Source organism: Hakea prostrata, chromosome 3 (genome assembly GCF_041222555.1).
Source record: "Hakea prostrata isolate BN-2017 chromosome 3, UWA_Hpros_2, whole genome shotgun sequence".
Classification (NCBI taxonomy): Eukaryota; Viridiplantae; Streptophyta; class Magnoliopsida; order Proteales; family Proteaceae; genus Hakea; species Hakea prostrata.
In genome coordinates, this window is record NC_142602.1 from 24,284,763 (window position 1) to 24,304,798 (window position 20,036).

Genomic DNA, 20,036 nt, shown 5'->3' on the forward strand with positions numbered 1-20,036 from the left:
GAGGCTGCGACACAGTTCAGGTGAACACTGATTTGGGCTTTTTTCCTTGAGATGTCGATCAACATCATAATGGTTTTGGGCCTAAAAGTGTTCAAATTTCACTTGGGAAAAATACGTTATAACTTTCCTTGGTGACTTTAGAAAGGAAAACAAGGGGGAAACAAACAACAGTTATTTTGAGAAAAATAAATAATTAGTAGACTTACATCTAATGCAGCAAACTTATTCTACTGTTTAGTAGTTTCCATTTATTCCAGTGAAGACCAAAAAAAAAATATGAAAGCAACATGTTTGACAGAGTGATTTGTTTTCTTTTGGTAAAGGTCTTGCCAGAATTTCAAGTTGAGTGCATTTGTCAAGTTGCAGCCCTATCCAAGCCCAAACCATGGTAAATAGTCAGCCCCAATCAACCAGTGGGGCTTTCTGCTTAGTCACATAGTTCCATACTTCCAGTCAGGTTTGGCAACATTGATTCATGTTTGAGACTTTGAGGGGATGTTTTAGGGAATCTATTAGGACCCTAGGATGAGAGGCCTTGTGGAATGAGGGTTAGTTAGGGTTATTTGAAATAATAAATAGAGGGAAAGAGGGAAGGAAGATCATCGAATTTTGGAGAGTCTTGTGGGCAGCCGTAGGCTGAGGGAACACCATGAGGTGTGGGGGGGGGGTGACTGGCACCATAGAAACCAGTGTTATCTTGTTATTTCTTGCATTCTTGTATGAATTTTTGGGAAATATTATTAGGGTTTCATCAATTGGCATCAGAGCTGTAACGATCCAAGGAGGTGATGACACTGCCTTCGTTTTCTGGTGAAGGAGGAGTTCAGAGATGGATTTTAGAGGTTCTTCTCTTCTGCTGGGAGAACCAGATCGAGGAAGAGCAGTGGTTGGGGGTAGTGATCCAACATCTGGAAGGAGAGGCACTTAATTGGATCTATCACAAGAATTGGACGGCATTTTCTTGGTCGGGATTCAAAGAAGCCCTGAGGTGTGAGTTTAACGAACCGACATCAAACTTGGAGATAGACAACAACCAGGTTGAGAAGTATCGAATGAAGGATGAAGTACTGCCGGATACGGAAGTCACGCATCACCAAACGTGGAGCAAAAAGATGAAGATAGGATTGAGTGAAGATACCTACCGGACTAGAGTGGAGGAGCAATATTCTGCTATAAAATCGAGATGCAGTGAAGTGAAGAAGCATAGAAGGAGGCCAGGTACAATCGATGGCAAGTTGCAGGCGGCCAAAAATTCTATTCGCAGGAAAGGAAGAAGATGGTGGAGTTTTAGGGTTTTTGAGGTTGGTTCGGCTCGACCCAAACCGGTCAATTAGTTTGGTTCAAACATTAAGGGCCAAGGAGCTTCTAATTCGGGCCCAATTCAGGTATGCTTAGAATCAGATTTAGAGCCCAAGAGATCCAAGTTAAAAGATTGGGCCGTACGTTTTCCTAAGAAACCCAATTGGGCCCAGCCCATTCCATTAATCCCCAGCCCATCGTATTTCATTAACTCAATATCCAACCCATATTTGTTAACCCATGATTTTAAGTGTTCATGTCTAGCCCATTTAATAGAATTTTTTATACCACTTTTATTAAAATCATGGGTTAACCCTAACTATTTCTGTTGGAAGACGATGGATTTTCCTCAGTCGCTGCAGCCCCAACCTTGCCGCCTCCCTTTCTATTCTAAAGTTCAGAGGTTGAAGACGATGGTTTCCCAACTTGTTGGTTCGGTTGGACCATTTTCTGGCAAGTTCTTGGTTCAAGCTTGGTTTGGGTTTGGGTTTTGACCCATTTAAGTTATTTGGGTTTAAAGTAATGCTGAAAAGGCTTGGATTTTGGGTATACGAAATGGGCCAGTCCTATGAGTGATGATGAAAAGGAGTAAGGTCCAAATACTTAAACCCATGGGTGAAGAGTAATGGGCTGATCGTTGGGTTTGATTGTAGGGATTGGGTTTTGGGTTATGAAACTGTAATGGGCCCAAAATAATTATATTAAATGGGCTAGACATGAACACTTAAAATCATGGGTTAACAAATATGGGTTGGATATTGAGTTAATGAAATACGATGGGCTGAGGATTAATGGAATGGGTTGGGCCCAAGGGGGTTTCTTAGGAAAACGTACGGCCCAATCTTTGAACTTGAATCTCTTGGGCTCTAAATCTGATTCTAAGCATACCTGAATTGGGCCCGAATTAGAAGCTCCTTGGCCCTTAATGTTTGAACCAAACTGATTGACCGGTTTGGGTCGAGCCGAACCAACCTCAAAAACCCTAAAACTCCACCGTCTTCTTCCTTTCCTGCGAATAGAATTTTTGGCCGCCTGCAACTTGCCGTCGATTGTACCTGGCATCCTTCTATGCTTCTTCACTTCACTGCATCTCGATTTTATGGCATAATATTGCTCCTCCACTCTGGTCCGGTAGGTATCTTCACTCAATCCTATCTTCATCTTTTTGCTCCACGTTTAGTGATGCGTGACTTCCGTAGCCGGCAATACTTCATCCTTCATTCGATACTTCTTAACCTGGTTGTTGTCTATCTCCAAATTTGATGTCGGTTCGCTAAACTCACACCTCAGGGCTTCTTTGAATCCCGTCCAAGAAAATGCCGTCCAATTCTTGTGATAGATCCAATTAAGTGCCTCTCCTTCCAGATGTTGGATCACTACCCCCAACCACTGCTCTTCCTCGATCTGGTTCTCCCAGCAGAAGAGAAGAACCTCTAAAATCCATCTCTGAACTCCTCCTTCACCAGAAAACGAAGGCAGTGTCATCACCTCCCTGGATCATTACAGCTCTGATACCAATTGATGAAACCTTAATAATATTTCCCAAAAATTCATACAAGAATGCAAGAAATAACAAGATAACACTGGTTTCTATGGTGCCAGTCACCCCCCCCACACCTCACGGTGTTCCCTCAGCCTATGGCTGCCCACAAGACTCTCCAAAATTCGATGATCTTCCTTCCCTCTATTTATTATTTCAAATAACCCTAAGTAACCCTCATTCCACAAGGCCTCTCATCCTAGGGTCCTAACACTACCGGCCCCTCGAAAATTACCTTGTCCTCAAGGTGATGGAATTGTTGAAGTTTAGTCGTGTGATGGTGCCGCATAACCGTAGTAAATCATCCTCCCAAGCTGAATAACACACCCACTGCTCAAAATCAGACTTGGAGCATTTTTTTTTTTTTTTTTTTGCCTGCAACAAAATTAATCTCCATCGCACCGCTGGATCTCGAAGGAGCCTGCGTGCAGCTGTTGGAAGACGGTGGATTTTCCTCAGTCACTGCAGCACCAACCTTGCCGCCTCCCTTTCTATTCTGAAGTTCAGAGGTTGAAGACGATGGTTCCCCAACTTGTTGGTTCGGTTGGACCATTTTCTGGCAAGTTCTTGGTTTGGGTTTGGGTTTTGACCCGTTTGAGTTATTTGGGTTTAAAGCAATGCTGAAAAGGCTTGGATTTTGGGTATACGAAATAGTCCAACCCCACGAGGAGAGAAAAGGAGGGCCAAAACAAACCCAGGGGAAGAGAGGGTGATCGTGGTTTGATTGTAGGTATTTCATTAACTCAATATCCAAACCATATTTGTTAACCCATGATTTTAAGTGTTCATGTCTAGCCCATGAGTGATGATGAAATGTGTTCATGATTTTAAGTGTTCAAGAAAGGTGATGAAACCCTAATAATATTTCCCAAAAATTCATACAAGAATGCCAGAAATAACAAGATAATACTGGTTTCTATGGTGCCAATCACCCCCCACACCTCACGGTGTTCCCTTAGCCTATGGCTACCCACAAGACTCTCCAAAATTCCATCCCTCTCTCTTCCCTCTTTCCCTCTATTTATTATCTCAAATAACCCTAACTAACCCTCATTCCACAAGGCCTCATCCCTAGGGTAACCCTAACTAATCCTCATTCCACAAGGCCTCATTCCTAGGGTCCTAACACTACCGACCCCTCGAAAATCACTTTGTCCCCAAGGTGATGGAATTGTTGAAGTTTAGTCGTATGATGGTGCCGCATAACCGTAGTAATTCAATATCGTCCTCTCAGGCTGAATAACACACCCACTGCTCAAAATCAGACTTGGAGTTTTTTTTTTTTTTTTTTTTTTTGCTTGCAACAAAATTAATCCCCATCGCACCGCTGGATCTCAAGGAGCCTGCGTTAATCTGTTGGAAGATGATGGATTTTCCTCAGTCGCTGCAGCCCCAACGTTGCCGCCTCCCTTTCTATTCTGAAGTTCAGAGGTTGAAGACGATGGTTCCCCAACTTGTTGGTTCGGTTGGACCATTTTCTGGCAAGTTCTTGGTTCAGGCTTGGTTTGGGTTTGGGTTTTGACCCGTTTAAGTTATTTGGGTTTAAAGTAATGCTGAAAAGGCTTGAATTTTGGGTATACAAAATGGGCCAGGCCCATGAGTGATGATGAAAAGGAGTAAGGTCCAAATACTTAAACCCATGGGTGAAGAGTAATGGGCTGATCGTTGGTTTGATTGTAGGGATTGGGTTTTGGGTTATGAAACTGTAATGGGCCCAAAATAATTCTATTAAATGGGCTAGACATGAACACTTAAAATCATGGGTTAACAAATATGGGTTGGATATTGAGTTAATGAAATACGATGGGCTTGGGATTAATGGAATGGGTTGGGCCCAAGGGGGTTTCTTAGGAAAACGTACGGCCCAATCTTTGAACTTGGATCTCTTGGGCTCTAAATCTGATTCTAAGCATACCTGAATTGGGCCCGAATTAGAAGCTCCTTGGCCCTTAATGTTTGAACCAAACTGATTGACCGGTTTGGGTCGAGCCGAACCAACCTCAAAAACCCTAAAACTCCACCGTCTTCTTCCTTTCCTGCGAATAGAATTTTTGGCCGCCTGCAACTTGCCATCGATTGTACCTGGCCTCCTTCTATGCTTCTTCACTTCACTGCATCTCGATTTTATGGCATAATATTGCTCCTCCACTCTGGTCCGGTAGGTATCTTCACTCAATCCTATCTTCATCTTTTTGCTCCACGTTTGGTGATGCGTGACTTCCGTAGCCGGCAGTACTTCATCCTTCATTCGATACTTCTCAACCTGGTTGTTGTCTATCTCCAAATTTGATGTCGGTTCGCTAAACTCACACCTCAGGGCTTCTTTGAATCCCGTCCAAGAAAATGCCGTCCAATTCTTGTGATAGATCCAATTAAGTGCCTCTCCTTCCAGATGTTGGATCGCTACCCCCAACCATTGCTCTTCCTCGATCTGGTTCTCCCGGCCAGAAGAGAAGAACCTCTAAAATCCATCTCTCGAACTCCTCCTTCACCAGAAAACGAAGGCAATGTCATCACCTCCCTGGATCGTTACAGGTCTGATACCAATTGATGAAACCCTAATAATATTTCCCAAAAATTCATACAAGAATGCAAGAAATAACAAGATAACACTGGTTTCTATGGTGCCAGTCACCCCCCCCCACACCTCACGGTGTTCCCTCAGCCTACGGCTGCCCACAAGACTCTCCAAAATTCGATCCCTCTCTCTTCCCTCTTTCCCTCTATCTCATAACCCTAACTACCCTCATTCCCTAGGCCTCATCTCAAGGGTAACCCTAACTAACCCTCATAAGGCCTCATCCCTAGGGTAACCCTAACTAACCCTCATTCCACAAGGCCTCATCCCTAGGGTAGGACCCTAGGATGAGAGGCCTTGTGGAATGAGGGTTAGTTAGGGTTATTTGAAATAATAAATAGAGGGAAGGAAGATCATCGAATTTTGGAGAGTCTTGTGGGCAGCCGTAGGCTGAGGGAACACCGTGAGGTGGGGGGGGTGACTGGCACCATAGAAACTTGTGTTATCTTGTTATTTCTTGCATTCTTGTATGAATTTTTGGGAAATGGTATTAGGGTTTCATCAGAATCCCATTAAATCAAGTGTTCACAGGACAAAAGGAAGAGAAACATATGTCTGTCTATTTGAAAGGAATATAGATGCATTATCCAACCTTAAGGAGTTATGGAGGAAAAGAAAGGAAACGAGAACAAAAGTAATTGCATCTTGTGGTTCTTAATTGAGACTAATTTTTTAGTAGACTGGCCTAACAGTCTGGAAATGACTTTAAGCAGTGTAGAGGCTTTGGATTTGGTAGCATAACCTTATCCCTGGTTCCCAACTAAATGGATTTGGTACATGGATTCAGAGGAGGCTGACTCAGTAATAAAAGAGAGTAACAAAGAAGTAAGACGGACAACAAGTAGTCTAGACAGCAGATTGAAAAGAATACCTGAAACCTGGGGTCAAGAAATCCCAATGAGTTATTTAAACCTTAAGAATTTAGGCTCAGAAGATTCACTTATTTGATACCTTTATGTGCAAATTCAATTGTATTAAGGAAAACCAGATGATGTAAACCATTTTCAGGGGCTGCATAGGGCCTAGGGTTGCTTCCCCAAACCCTACGGCCCATAATTCCACCAGGGGTATTTTGGTCATTTTTGCAATTTTTTGTTGAGTCCAACAGGTGTCATTGGGTCCATCACGTTAGTGTGACTCTAGATCTACTTCTATTACTGAATTTGAATCCTAAGTTTGCAAGTTATTGAAGAGTCTTGATTAGAGTGGGATTCCTAATTTTTGAGGGAGTCCATTAGAGTTGTCCTATCTCCTTGCGAGGAACCTACATCTACTCTTAGAATTCAAATTGGAAATCGCTAGAGTTAGTAATGAAGATTCCTTGTGTGTTTTAGTTAGACTTGGATTGCAAATTAGAATTCAAGTTTGATCTCTTGAGTTGAGTCCTAGTATAATTTCCTTCAGTAGGTGATAAATAAGCCTTCAAACCTTGTAAACAGCAGATTGATTTGATAAATAAAATTGAGATTGAGTTTGGAGGCAAGCTAGAGAAGTCATGGTTTCCTAGAGTGGACCTGCAGCAACTTCAAGAGTGTATTTTGCAGCTTTTCTTCAACTCCAGCATTCTTTTTCAAAGTACAGCAACCCTAATCCACTCCCACATAAGTACCAGCCCCCTTCCCCATCCTTCTAAACCCTAGTGTTTAGAATCCCAGCCCTTCCCTCCATCGGAGACAACCCCAGCCCCCTCCCAACCGCTGTGGTATCCTTAGTACCCCTCCCCCTTCATTTTTAGTCAACCCCCAACCCTCCCCTAACCCTAAATCATAGTTACAGCCCCTCCCTCATAACCTTTCTTCTTCTTTTCTTCTTTTCCTACCTGCAGCAGCTTAGGATTTTTCCAGAAAACTAAAACCAGAATTATTCCCAACCCTAGAACACCTATATCTTATAAACCCTAACCCCAATCCCTTCACCCTTTAGGATTAGCTTCCCTATCCCCTTACTCACACTTGATCCCATCCCCACTCCCTTTCCTTCATCAGAACCCTGGAAAATTCTGTATATTCCATCTTCTTCATTAGAAACCTTACCCTAGAATCTTCCAATTCCTAAATCTCTTTAACCTTCCATCCAAACCTTAAAACCTTTTAGAATTAGATTGATTCAACCCTGAGTGAAACTCGGCCTTACCTTGATCCAAACCTCAGAAACTCTAATTCTTATCAAACTCTAGATTTCTAAACCTTAAACTATAAAATTCAGACCTGAAATAGCAATTACAGCAATGTCTCAAGCCCTTAAACCTAAAAACATAAACCCCTAAGCCTGGCTGAACCTGCCCCCCCAACTCTAACCTAACCCATCCACTGAAGGTGTTTGCAGCCTTACAAGATTGTTGATTCTCAGGGAAGAGGATCCTGGAATTGAGCTTGGTTATAGGGCAAAATTCAATCAACTAAACCCTAGATACTGGTTCACATCACCAGATGTCTTGTACGACTTTGGATTGTGCTTTTGAGACAAGGCATGTTATTATGAACTTAGAATAAAATATTTATTATTGATCTTGGACTGGTCGAGTTTCCCTACAAACCCAGTAAAACCGTGCCCAAATGTTTGAGTTAGTTAAACTTGTTAATTTTTTTCCCTAAAGTCATGTCCTCATTATAGATATAAATATTTGATGGAGGCAAAGTCCACTAACCAGCATTTAAGACCCCCAAATGCCACTGTAGGATGGATATTCTGGTAAAAAGGGACTAGTATTAAGACCCACAGGTTATACACAATCTAAGGGTCTGATTTGTGCACATAGCGGAGTTCCTGTCTATGGCAACTTCTGCTAGAACGAGAAACTAGGTAAAAACTTTGATTCTTAGAACACGTTCAGATTGACACTAACACTATGTGATTTTAAATTTTAATTATAAGAATACCTGAATTTATCTCTGAAAACAGACAATTGGAATTGAAGTTTCAGAGATTCCCAAACCAGCAGCTTTTGATCGATCAACACTAGTAGCTTGTAGTAACTCAGTTGCGTACTGGTGTAGGATTGAAGGCTTTTTGAAGTCCTGAACACTTAAAAAGATCAGCCAAAGATGACGGTTGGATAGTAAATAATGGCTCAAGAACAAAATTACAGGGAGTAAAGTAAAAACTTACAGTCAGCCACTAACAGAAGGTGTGATGAGGGACAAGATACTACCAAAAAATGGAACCTGACTCTTGTTAGGTTAGTAATAGTATGCCACTAACACTAAAAGAACACTTCAAATCCCTGGGGAATTAGCAGCAAGATTGGAAGTTACGTTTGGACAAAGATTTCTGCAGAAAACTGCCAGGAAAGGTTTGCTTTTGTTCTTAGATCACCACAAACAATATAGCACACCATCTTTTCTCGTTCCAGTTGGCAATAGCACAACTTCAGAAGGATGCAAAGGAATGTAAAAGAAGAAGAAAGAAGGGGGTGTGCCTGAGGCCCCTAACCCTCTAGGTTAGTCTCTCACTAATCCTATGGCATCTCACTGTGCTCACTATGTCAAACAGAAATGGACATCAAAGAAATTAGTTTTGACTCTAAAACCCTTACAAATGTGTAGGAGAATCTACTCCCTCCAAAAGGAATTACTAAATGAATAGGTCCACACATGTATTACTTAAGTAATAGGAAAATACAATTAGAAACTATTGATGCTACTAAAGTAATCCAGATAGAAACTAACTACTTAGTCCCAAATAAGGACATAATTCCCTAACATTAGATTTATAGAACTGCTCCATCACGACAGAGAACCTAGGCCCATCTTGGCTTTTTTGCTGAAATTCTGCATCAGTATTAGGCTTTCCTGATTTCCGGCAGCTCCCCACTCCCCCCCCCCCCCCAAAGAAAGAAAGAAAAAAATCATCTCGGCCCTCAGGGTAAGTGCCAGGCTATATATTTAATACTTTAATAGTTATGCTGTTCTGAAAACTTTCTTTCCTACTTTCTGAGAACTCCCCCCCCCCCTTTCTTTTTAACAGGTTATGCTGAATAGTTAAAAGTATTTTCATAAGGTCATTGACAACTCTGTGTGTGTGTAGGTCACACTGACTGCTCTAGGAGAGATGTTCCAAGCAGCACGTGCCATTATGGGGTGGCTTGGTGACTGTGCAAAGGTATGGTTATTACCCCCCCCCCACAATGTTGTGCATAGTTTGTTTACTCCAATGACAACAAAATTACTTGGAAGTTCTTGTCTCACTTCTGAATCCAAGACGATGGAACTCTCAACAGGTTATTGCTTCAGATAATCAACCTGTGAGATGGACAACTCCACTTGGCCTCCCGGTTGTGCAGCCTTATCGTAAAACAGAAAGGCATCTTGTGAGTAGTCAGGATTGATGCTGTACTGCAACTCTAAATTAAATGCTAACTTATCTTTTAGTGTATGAATATGGAATTGATGAATGATATATCTTTGAAATCTTGAAGTTGCAAAAGAAATCTCTGAAGTTTGGATTTCATTCTGCCCTTTGGGTTCCCTGCTCAATCCAACAGTATGCAACATAGGATCTGTGTGAATGCAACACGACATTGTAGTAATGACCTAATATGAGAAAACAAACATGTAATTAACAGAGCATAAGATATAATGTAATTATATTCATCACAAAGTAAAACTGTAAACGTGAATCAATGTGAACTTATAGGCAACATGTTGATAACTATGCTTTCAAGAGTTATGTGATAAACAAGCCGTCACCCACCAAAAACTATTACAGATGAATTTTTACTGCACCATACTTTACCAAAGAAGCCAAATTTTAGCATTTATAGCTTATCTGATAATGCTGATCGTTCAACTTCAACACCCCCCAAAAAAATTCTACGATAAATTTATTCCACAAATTTGTTCTAGTTTACTGTTCATTGCCCATCCCACTAAATTTCCTCAAACCTAACAGTGACATAGATGTCAGAGTCAGAGTGCTTTGAATTTTTCTTGCTGCTAAATTTTCTCAATGTTGAATTGAATTGCCTCATATGTTCCGACTTTTTCGGTGGTTACTCCAGGTACTAACTACTAAGCTCTAACTATTTCACCATTCTGTGATATGTTGCAGATAAGAACTTCACTTCAGGTTTTGGCTTTGCAGCGGGAGGGTGATAAGGTTAGGTTCTTGACATTCTTCCTGTTATTTGCTTTTTCTTGCCTTGAATCTTTGTCTTTTTTTCAAGTAAACACACATAGGAGGAGCTTTTCGGGTAAAAACATGAGTATAATTTTACTTGAAAATAGTTCTTTCTCATTTGCCTGGAAACAGAGAAGAGAAACTCTCTACTAATAGAACTATCTTCCCCAACTTCAGATTGATGCAAAAAGGCAACGGACTGCATTTCCTCCAAATTTTGTGCACTCTCTTGATGGTTCACACATGATGATGACGGCTATTGCCTGCAGAGATGCTGGCTTACATTTTGCAGGTTTGTATTTCCAAATTTTATTTCGAAGCACCATAAATACATCCTAGGAGAAACTCAGAGGGACTAAAGTACATCATCATGGATCATGGGTATCTGGAAATAAACCAAAAAAAAAAAGAGAAAAAAGAGGAATGTAAGAAATCCTTAGTTCTTTTTTTTCGAATTGGAATAGAAAAGAAGCATGTTGGATTTCTTTTTTGCACCACAATCATTATCTCTTTCTGTTTATGGCTGTCGTTTTCTTATTATTTTTAGTTTTGTATGTTCTTTTAAAGTTATCCTGATAAAAAAATCCTTGGTGTTCTTGTAGTGTTTCTTCAACTATTCTTTATTAACTTTTGTGTGTTCTTTTAAAGTTATCCTAATAAAAGAAATCCTTGGTGTCTTGTAGTGTTTCTTCAACTATCCTTTATTAACTTTTGTATTTTCTTTTAAAGTTATCTGAATAAAAGAAATCCTTGGTGTTCTTGTAGTGTTTCTTCAACTATTCTTTATTAACTTTTTTATATTGTTAAAAACTTTTCTTCTGGTGATGTTTTTCATTATTCCCTTTTCCATTACTTCGATTGAATAGATTACACATATCACTCTTCTGGTACTGGATGGGTACAGTGTTCTACTGGAGTTTTTCTTTTACCCTTTTGTAATATTGCACGTGCAATCGTGCTTGCCATCGCGTCCCTCTTTGGGAGGATATCCGATTCATCTCTTCTTCCATTTCGGATGATCAGCCTTGGTGCATTGGTGGAGATTTCAATATTGTTCGCTCTTCTCATGAGCGTATCGGGGGTCACCCCCCTCACCCGGCTGCGGTTGATGCTTTCAACTCTTGTATAGAAGACTTTGGCCTTTTAGATCTCCGTTGGTCAGGCCATCTTCTTACTTGGCATAACCACCGTGTGGGCTCGGCCAGAATTGCTTCTAAGCTAGACCGGTTCCTCACTAATGATCATTGGCTGTCTAAGTTTCCTTCATCGCATGCCTCATTCTCTCCTCCTAGCCTTTCCGATCATTCCCCCTGTCCTGTCCACATTCTTCCCCCCCCCCCCCTTTCCTTTGGCCCTAAGCCATTTAAATATTTTGACATGTGGGCTTCCAGTGGTTCCTCCTTATCCAATGTCTCTGAGGCCTGGAAGAAGCCGGTTCACTGTCATTCTCTCCCCCCATTGCTTTTGACCGTAAGCTCAAAAACACCAAAGAAACTCTTCAAGCTTGGAATGCTTCCACCTTTGGTAATATCTCCTCTAGGATCACTTCTTGTCGATCAGATCTTCTTCGTATCCAGTCCCTCATTCATGATGATCCTTTCAATCCTTCTTTGGCAAACTCTAAGAATTTGCTCTCCAAGGACCTGTCTCCCAAGAAGAAAGCTTTCTCTGCCAAAAAGCTCGGTTAAAATGGCTTGAGCTCGGGGACTCCAATACCGCGTATTTTCATAGGTCCCTCAAAGCTCGCCTCAACCTCAATTCCATTCCATTCCCATCCTCCTATCTAGCAATGGATCTTGGATTTCTGATCCCCCCAAGATCAAGGTATAAGTTGTCTCCTTCTCCGACCTCCTCTCCCCTCCTTTTCTCCCTCCCTGATCCCCTCTCCCCTCTGATCTCCTCAATAAATTTCTTGACCCCTCCTTTATTCCCTCCTTCTGTGCTATCCCTTCCTATTAGGAAATTCTTCTCGCTATCCACTCCCATAAATCTAATCGTGGTCTTGACTGATTCAGTATGGGGTTCTTTCTTTCTTCTCGGGATCTTATTGAGAATGATCTGGTGAAAGCTTTTTCCTCAATCCTTTCCAACTCTCCTCCATCAATCAAACTTTCCTTTGTCTTATCCCCAAAAAGTTGGGTGCTTCTTCGCTCTCGGATTTTCAGCCCATCTCCCTCTGTAATCTCCTCTACAAATTCATCTCTAAGGTTCTTGCAAATAGGCTTAAGAAGGTTATGCCCCTTCTAGTAAGCTCCAACCAATCCGCTTTTATCTCTAGTCGAAGCATTGCTAATAACATCCCCCTTACTAGCATCCTCCTTTGTGCCGAAATAGTTCGAGGCTTTGATAGATCTTCCCACTCTCCAGCCGCTCTCATGAAGGTTGATCTCCATAAAGCTTTTGATTCTATCCGCTGGGACTTCATTAATGATGTTCTCTCCCTCATGAGATTCCCGCCCCCTTCATCCACTGGATTGAGATCTGTATCTCAACCCCTTATTAGCATCCTTCTTTGTGCGAAAATAGTCCGACGCTTTGATAGATCTTCCCACTCTCCAGCCGCTCTCATGAAGGTTGATCTCCATAAAGCTTTTGATTCTATCCGTTGGGACTTCATTAATGATGTTCTCTCCCTCATAAGATTCCCGCCCCCTTCATCCACTAGATTGAGATCTGTATCTCAACCCCCCCCCCTCTTCTCCATTATCACTAATGACTCCCTGGTTGGTTATTTTCCTTCTCAAGAGGGTATCCGTCAAGGTTACCGAAAACCCAAAAATTCCCAAAAATCAACAGAAGCGAAAAACAAGAAACCGGCGGAGCCCCACACCCACGGGGGCCAACAACCCAAAACACCAACCTCCACCGCCCAAAAAAACCCCCACACAGGCACCCGGAACAAAACCCCCTCCCCCTTTCCCCAATAACAAAAACCAACAACCCCACCACAAGGCCCAAGGGCCAAACACCGGCCGAAAACACCGCCCAGGGAGGAAGGAAGAGGGGAGGGCCGAAAAAGGAACAAAACCCCAGGCCAAAACACACGCCCGGGCCAAAACAACGCCAAACAAAGGAGGGGGACGAAACCCCAGAAGCACCGGGAGCGCGGGGGGAAGACGGGGACCGCGGCAGCAACGGCCAGGCGGAGGGAGACGAGAGGGGGCCGGGGAGGCGGGGGGGGGGTTGTGACAATGGTAATGAAAAGAAGGGGGGGAACGATGGGCCGGCCCATAAAATGTTGAGGTGGGTGGGGTCCAATATTTAAACCCAAGGGTGAAGAGAAATGGGTTGGGATTTGGTTAAAAAAATGATGGGAGGGTAAATGGGTCCGAGATGGGCCCGAGATAGGATGGGTGGGGGTTAAGGAAATATGTTGGGCCCAAGGTGGGTCTAAATGGGTAGTGTCAAAGGCGACCATGGGTTAAGAGAATTGGGGGAGATTGGGCAAGAGGTAGGGGGCGGGGGAATGAAATAGGTTGGGCCAAGGGGGTTCGGGAACCAAGCGGCCCAACTTTAAATGGAGTCGGGGCATGGGAGAACAACGACCGAAGTGGCCAAATTAGAGGACGGGCTCTAAGGAGGAACCAAACCCAAAATCATGGTGTGAACCAAACCAAACCCAAAACCAAATCTCCATTGCTTCTCTCCTACGAAAGGCGCCACCAGGGGAGGGGGTGATCCGTGAAACCGGGATCGAGCACACCCGGGGAATTAATCCGGTAGGTTTCAAAACGATTCTCTATTCTCTTCTCTCTTTTTCAAATATGGCGCAACACAGAGGATCGGGATTTCATGGCAGCCTGGGAGGGGTCCATCTGAAGAATAGCTCCATAACTTCTTCCGGTTGTTTTCCAAAGTCACACACAACCAGGACACAAACAACGAGGCTCGAAACACCCAACCAACCGCAAGACAACCCAAAAACACACAAAGAGAGAAAAAAAAAGGAAAAGAAAACAGCCAAAAAAGAAAACCAACCCAACAAAAACCAAAAATCCAAAAAACAAAAAAAAAAAAAGAAAAGTAGGCAAAGGGGAAAACACCAACCCACGCTAAAAAAAAACCACAGGCACCGGGAACAACGGAAAATATCTTTTTTCTCTTCCTTATTTTCATACATAACCTCTCACAAGGCCCATCCTAGGGTCTCGGTTACCCTCTCTCCCCTTACCGCTTCTCTCTAACTTTAGAGGTCCTGTCTCGTATCCTCCAATCGAGCACTGATCAGCATCTTATCTCCCCCATTCCCAAATGCAAGTCTCTCAATCTCCCACCTTGCTTTCGTTGATGATCTTATGATCTTCTCCAAAGCTAATCACCAATCCATTTCCTCCATCATCTCAACTCTCTCTAATTTTGAGACCCTATTCGGCCTCAAAGTCAACCTTGATAAATCTACCATCTTTATCTCTGACATCCCTGACTGCTTGCGCTCCTCTCTCCTCTAGCTCACAGGGTTTAAGCCTGGTTCGTTCCTGGTGTCCTACCTGAGTCTTCCCCTTATCCCTGGCAGGCTCACTCGTCACCACTGTTCTCTCATGCTTGACCATATTCGAAAGAAGCTTCAACTTTGGAAAGGCAAGCTCCTCTCATTTGCTGGTCAAGTTGAGCTCATCAAGTCTGTCCTCCATTCGTCATATCTTTATTGGTGTGGTATCTTCTCCCTTCCCAAATCTACCATTAATGCTATGGAATCTCTTTTTTGTGCTTTCCTTTGGAAGGGTCAAGAAGCCTCCCGCTCCTTCACCCCCATCAATTGATCGGCTATATGCCGCCCAAATCCCGAAGGAGGTATGGGAATTTGCCGCATCTTGGATGTCAATCTAGCTTGTCTACTCAAGCTCATCTAGAAAATTGTTTCCAGAAAAGATTCTATTTGGGTCAATTGGGTTCACTCTCACCTCCTCCATTCTGACTCTTTCTAGACCATCCCCATTCCCTCCAACCCTTCTTGGGTTTGGAGAAAGCTTCTCCTTCTTAGGCCGCATGTGCTCGTGGCAATCTCTTCTTTCATTTCCTCTGGCACCACCACCTCCTTTTGGCTTGACCCGTGGCATCTGGTGGACATTCTTTTTACTCTCCTCGGCCCCCGCACTATCTATAACTCTCATATCCCCAAATCCACCCCCCTTTCCCACTTCATTTCCGATGGCTCTTGGACCCCTCTCCCTCACCCCTGTCTCACACAAGTCTGGAATTCTCTCCCATCTCTTTCAAACTCACCTCATGATATTACAGTTTGGCTCCCTACCCCTTCTAAAAAATTCACCACTTTCTCAGTTTGGGACCTCCTCCGCACCCCTTCCCCTTCCCCTCTGGCCCCTGTTGGTCTGGTTCAAAGGTCAAATCTCCCGCCAATCTCTTACCCTTTGGAGAGCCCTCATGCTTGCCCTCCCCATCCAAGCCTTCCTCATTAGTTGTCACATCCCCGCTAACCCAAATTGTACCCTTTGTTGGTGCGACCATGAAGACATTGACCACCTTTTTTTCCTTTGCCCTTTCTCCAATTCCCTTTGGAGAAAAGCCCTTGCTTCTATTTGGCCCCGTTCGCGTCGCTCCTTTGGATTTGCTAAGGGTTGGTCTTGGATTTTGAGGAGCTTCTCAGGTTCTTCCATTTGTGACCGGATCTGTAAGCTAGTCTTCAGTGCTTCTATTCATCACCTTTGGTGGGAGCGCAACCTTAGTAGATGGACCTCCAAATCCTATTCAATTGAAATGATTTGGAAAGCCATCTATTTTGATGTTTCTGCTAGAGTTTCTTCTCTTCACCATCCCCCTGTTGATGACACCCCAAGGAACAAGCTTATTGTTGTATCCTGGGGTCTCACTTCCTCTTTCCAGTCTCCCATGGAGAGGCTGTTTGTTGTTTTTTCCTTTTGTTTTTTCCTTTGTCAATTTAATTATTCATTCATCCAAAAAGAAAAAATATCGCACGTGCAATGCCGTTGTCATTTTGTATAATCGCACTTGTGATGCTTTCGTCATTTTGAAATATTGCACTTGTGATGCTTTTGTCATTTTTGAAATATCGCACTTGTGATGCCTAGTCATCTCGTAATGTCTCAAAATAAATCCCTTATGACAGTGTTACAGTAGAAGGGAAGGTTTTTAGGGTCATAGATTCTACCCTCATAGTAGAAGGAAACAATAGCCATCCACATCCACATGTTCCATCCTGCTTTGTAAGCTTTTGTTTTGAAATGAATCTGAAATCCCTTACCTCAAATCTATTGCAGGGGTTCATGACTCATTCTGGACACATGCATGCGATGTGGACAAGATGAATCAGATCCTCAGGGAAAAATTTGTTGAGCTTTACAGTATGCCTGTACTAGAGAAAGTAAGCATTTTTATTTAGTTTTCAATAGCATGGGAATAAGTCTTAGTTGAAGGTTATTTGTGTTTTATGGCCACCAGTGCCCTGAGGAGACTTTATTTATTTATTTACTTATTTTTATTGATCCCACATCTGTTTCTTACTGTTCTCAGTTGCTAGAAGGCTTCCAGACATCATATCCAGCATTGTCATTTCCTCCCCTTCCTGACAGAGGAAACTTCAATTTGAGGGAAGTACTGAAGTCTCCATATTTTTTCAACTGAGTCTTTCTGCTGATTTGTGGAGTTCCAAATCTGGCGGAACAGGACACATGCAGGGAATGAAGAAGTGTTGGTCCCAGTGTGTTCTGTGAAGACCACTCAATTCTTTCATGAGAATAACTAGATTATGGATCATAAAGAATCAGGCTGAACATAATGGAGGGGAAAAGAATACAGAGAGGTCATGATGTATAGGTTGGTAAAATGGCTGGTGTTCTTCTGTAGCTTCCACCCAAGTGATGTGAGAAGTTGAAGTGTTATCCAAGGGAGAATAAACTCGGTGCAGTGTTATGCAGTGCATCAGTGATTTTCCATTTAATGATATTTCTGGAGATTATGCCAATGCAATACTAAACGAGCAGAGATTGTTTCGACTTCCACATTTTGAGGGTGTTTCCCAACTGGTTTACTAACCTTCATCCAGCCAGAGTCAAAAGTGTTTCCTAGAGGTCTTGGGACTTCCGCTGAGTAAACGAAAAGGAGAGATTGCTACGAAGTAGATTTTTTTCATTGCTGTGTATTCTGGGTGCATGACTGCTGGATTTGCCTCATCAGAAGTTGATGCCACACCTGATACATGCTTTCGTACTCTCTTCACTGAATTCACTTGTGCGTTGGCCTTCCTATTTCGCACAAGGCTTGTATGTATAGCCTGAAAATTTTGAGCTGCAAGTGGGGGCAGGGTGGAGTTCTCAGGAAAATTTTCCTAGAAAAAGTAAAATGTGTATAATGTTGTAATTGTATCACGGGCAATAAGTTGAGAGGGAGAGTTTTTTTTTTTTTCCCTCCTGTAATTTCGTCCCCAACCTCATGTCTGGTAGTGATTAGCCTTTTGAACTACACTGCTTTGGAGTAGAGTATGTGTTTCCACATTTGTAGCTTTCACCAATTTGTAGCAGTTTGACTCAATCTGAATAAAATCAAAACCTTCAGCAGCACATGAAAGCAAGCCCTTCCTCATGGCCATGGCTTTACTTTCAAGTACATTAACCAGATCCACCTATAGAGAGAGCAGCACAAAGTGGCTCGCTTGCTGAACTGGGGACTATAGCTCAACCCCTCCATAGATTCTTTCCATGTTGCATCAATGTTCAACTTCACGAACCAGGCTGGTGGGGGTGGTCCAAGTGCCATCCTTCCACTGGGCATGAGCTATTAACATGGTCTTGAACTTTAGGGCCTCAATTATGGAGCTTGGCACCATCTGCAAATTGTTTCTGGGCCCTTCGAACAACCTCCATAGGTGATACCCGTTTTACTTGAAAAATCCACTCATTTCTCGCAATCCACAAATTGCCAACATGTGGTGGCTCTCAGGAGAATGCAAAACCACCACACACATACGTGCGTGTCTGCGTGTAATACAAGAAAAAAATCCTTATTACCAAATCATAGGCTGAGATTTAAAGTTTGATTTCAAATTTGAAAAGTTAAAAAAACCTTATATTTTCTTTGCTTTCCCAGCCTATGGAGATGGAATCGCAGTCTTGACTTCTATTGAGACTTTGCTTAATGATCAATGCAGGAGTTTGTTGGAGTGATTTATGCAATTGGTGCAATGGCATTGTAGGGGTCTTAATTTACCACAAGCTTCTAAAAGGCTTCCCCTTTAGAAACCTGCTATTCTTTGCTCAACTTCTCTATGGCACCTCTGGCATGCTTGACCTCATCTTCGTCCTCTGGTGGAATTTAAGACTTGGGATACCTGATTCCTTACTTTGCAATCACAGAAGAATGTGTATCTAGAATCATAGCAAAGATAAGGTGGATGTCCGTGATGGTTCTCAGTACAAGGCTTTGCCCTGTAGGGATTGAAGGGACGTTTTTCACTCTCTTGATGTGCATTGACAGTCTCGGCAGCCTCACAAACAAGTGGGCTGGCGGCCTGGTTCTTCATGTGTTGCATGTAACAAGGACAGATTTCACCAACTGGCTTGCACTTCTCATTAGGAACTTAGAGAATTACAACATTGAGTTTGATATATCTCATCCTTAAAGGAGATCCATCAGACATGCCAAGAAACAAACCAGCTGCAACTACAGAAGAAGGCTTGCTACTTGTCTCCATGGATAAAAAACTTGAAGCTTAGCAGTATATGCTTTGTACATTACTAGATATAGAGCTAACAAACATCACTAAGGCAACATCACTAAGGCACATCTTTGATTTTCTTATCAAGAATCCCATCCAAGATGTCTAGAAATTATTAGTCTTTAACCATATGATTTGTAACATCTTGACAAGGGAAATACATAGTAAAAAGAGTGATGAAACCAGTATAAAATCTCACCACCTAAAAGCTCCTAACCAAATCAGCTATTATGTGGGTTGTGTTTCAGTTTTGCACAATTAATGTACAGCACCGCACAGTGTACGACCATGATCAAGATCTCGACCGTCCATTTCCAAAAAGTATGTTTTAATACTTTTTCGAAAATGGATGGTCGAGATTGAAATCTCGATCTCGGCCATACACTGCAAGGGTTGCTCATTAATTAGGCAACACCCAAGCAGCGCCCATTATGCAAACATACACACAAGCACACATACAAGCCCATTAACGAGAACATGAATACAATCCATCTTCTCAATTTTGGCTTTATTGAGGGCTCTATTTCTGATTTTAAAGACATTCTAACTCCTCTTTGAGTTTTTGGTAGTTTCTAACACAACAGAATGCTATCCTGGCTTTCTTGAGTCCTCAAAAAATGTAATTCTTAATGAACGGGCTTCTGATAAGGGTAAGGAAATATTGGAACAGTCTAGTGGGTTTGAAAAGGAAGTGAAAAACCGTGTTATGGAAGGTAATTTGATCTCAAAGCATGCAAAGACATCTTTAGTTTTAGAGAACTAAGATTCTTCCAAAGCTTTAAAGCCAAGCCATGCTATCGTCATTTTGAAAT

General features: G+C 42.4%; 1 protein-coding gene across 2 annotated transcripts in view; it reads left to right on the plus strand.

Moving 5' to 3' along the window:
- Positions 1–18,383, plus strand: part of SCA3 (DNA/RNA polymerases superfamily protein) — a 42,185-nt gene extending 23,802 nt beyond the window's left edge. For both annotated transcript variants that reach the window (XM_089149983.1, XM_089149984.1), the window contains 6 exons: positions 9,444–9,518; positions 9,637–9,726; positions 10,467–10,514; positions 10,713–10,827; positions 16,772–16,875; positions 17,025–18,383. In XM_089149983.1, coding sequence (XP_089006109.1) covers positions 9,444–9,518; positions 9,637–9,726; positions 10,467–10,514; positions 10,713–10,827; positions 16,772–16,875; positions 17,025–17,135 — 543 coding nt within the window. In that variant the 3' untranslated portion in view covers positions 17,136–18,383. The remainder of the gene's footprint in view (positions 1–9,443; positions 9,519–9,636; positions 9,727–10,466; positions 10,515–10,712; positions 10,828–16,771; positions 16,876–17,024) is intronic.
- The last annotated feature ends 1,653 nt before the right edge of the window (positions 18,384–20,036 follow it).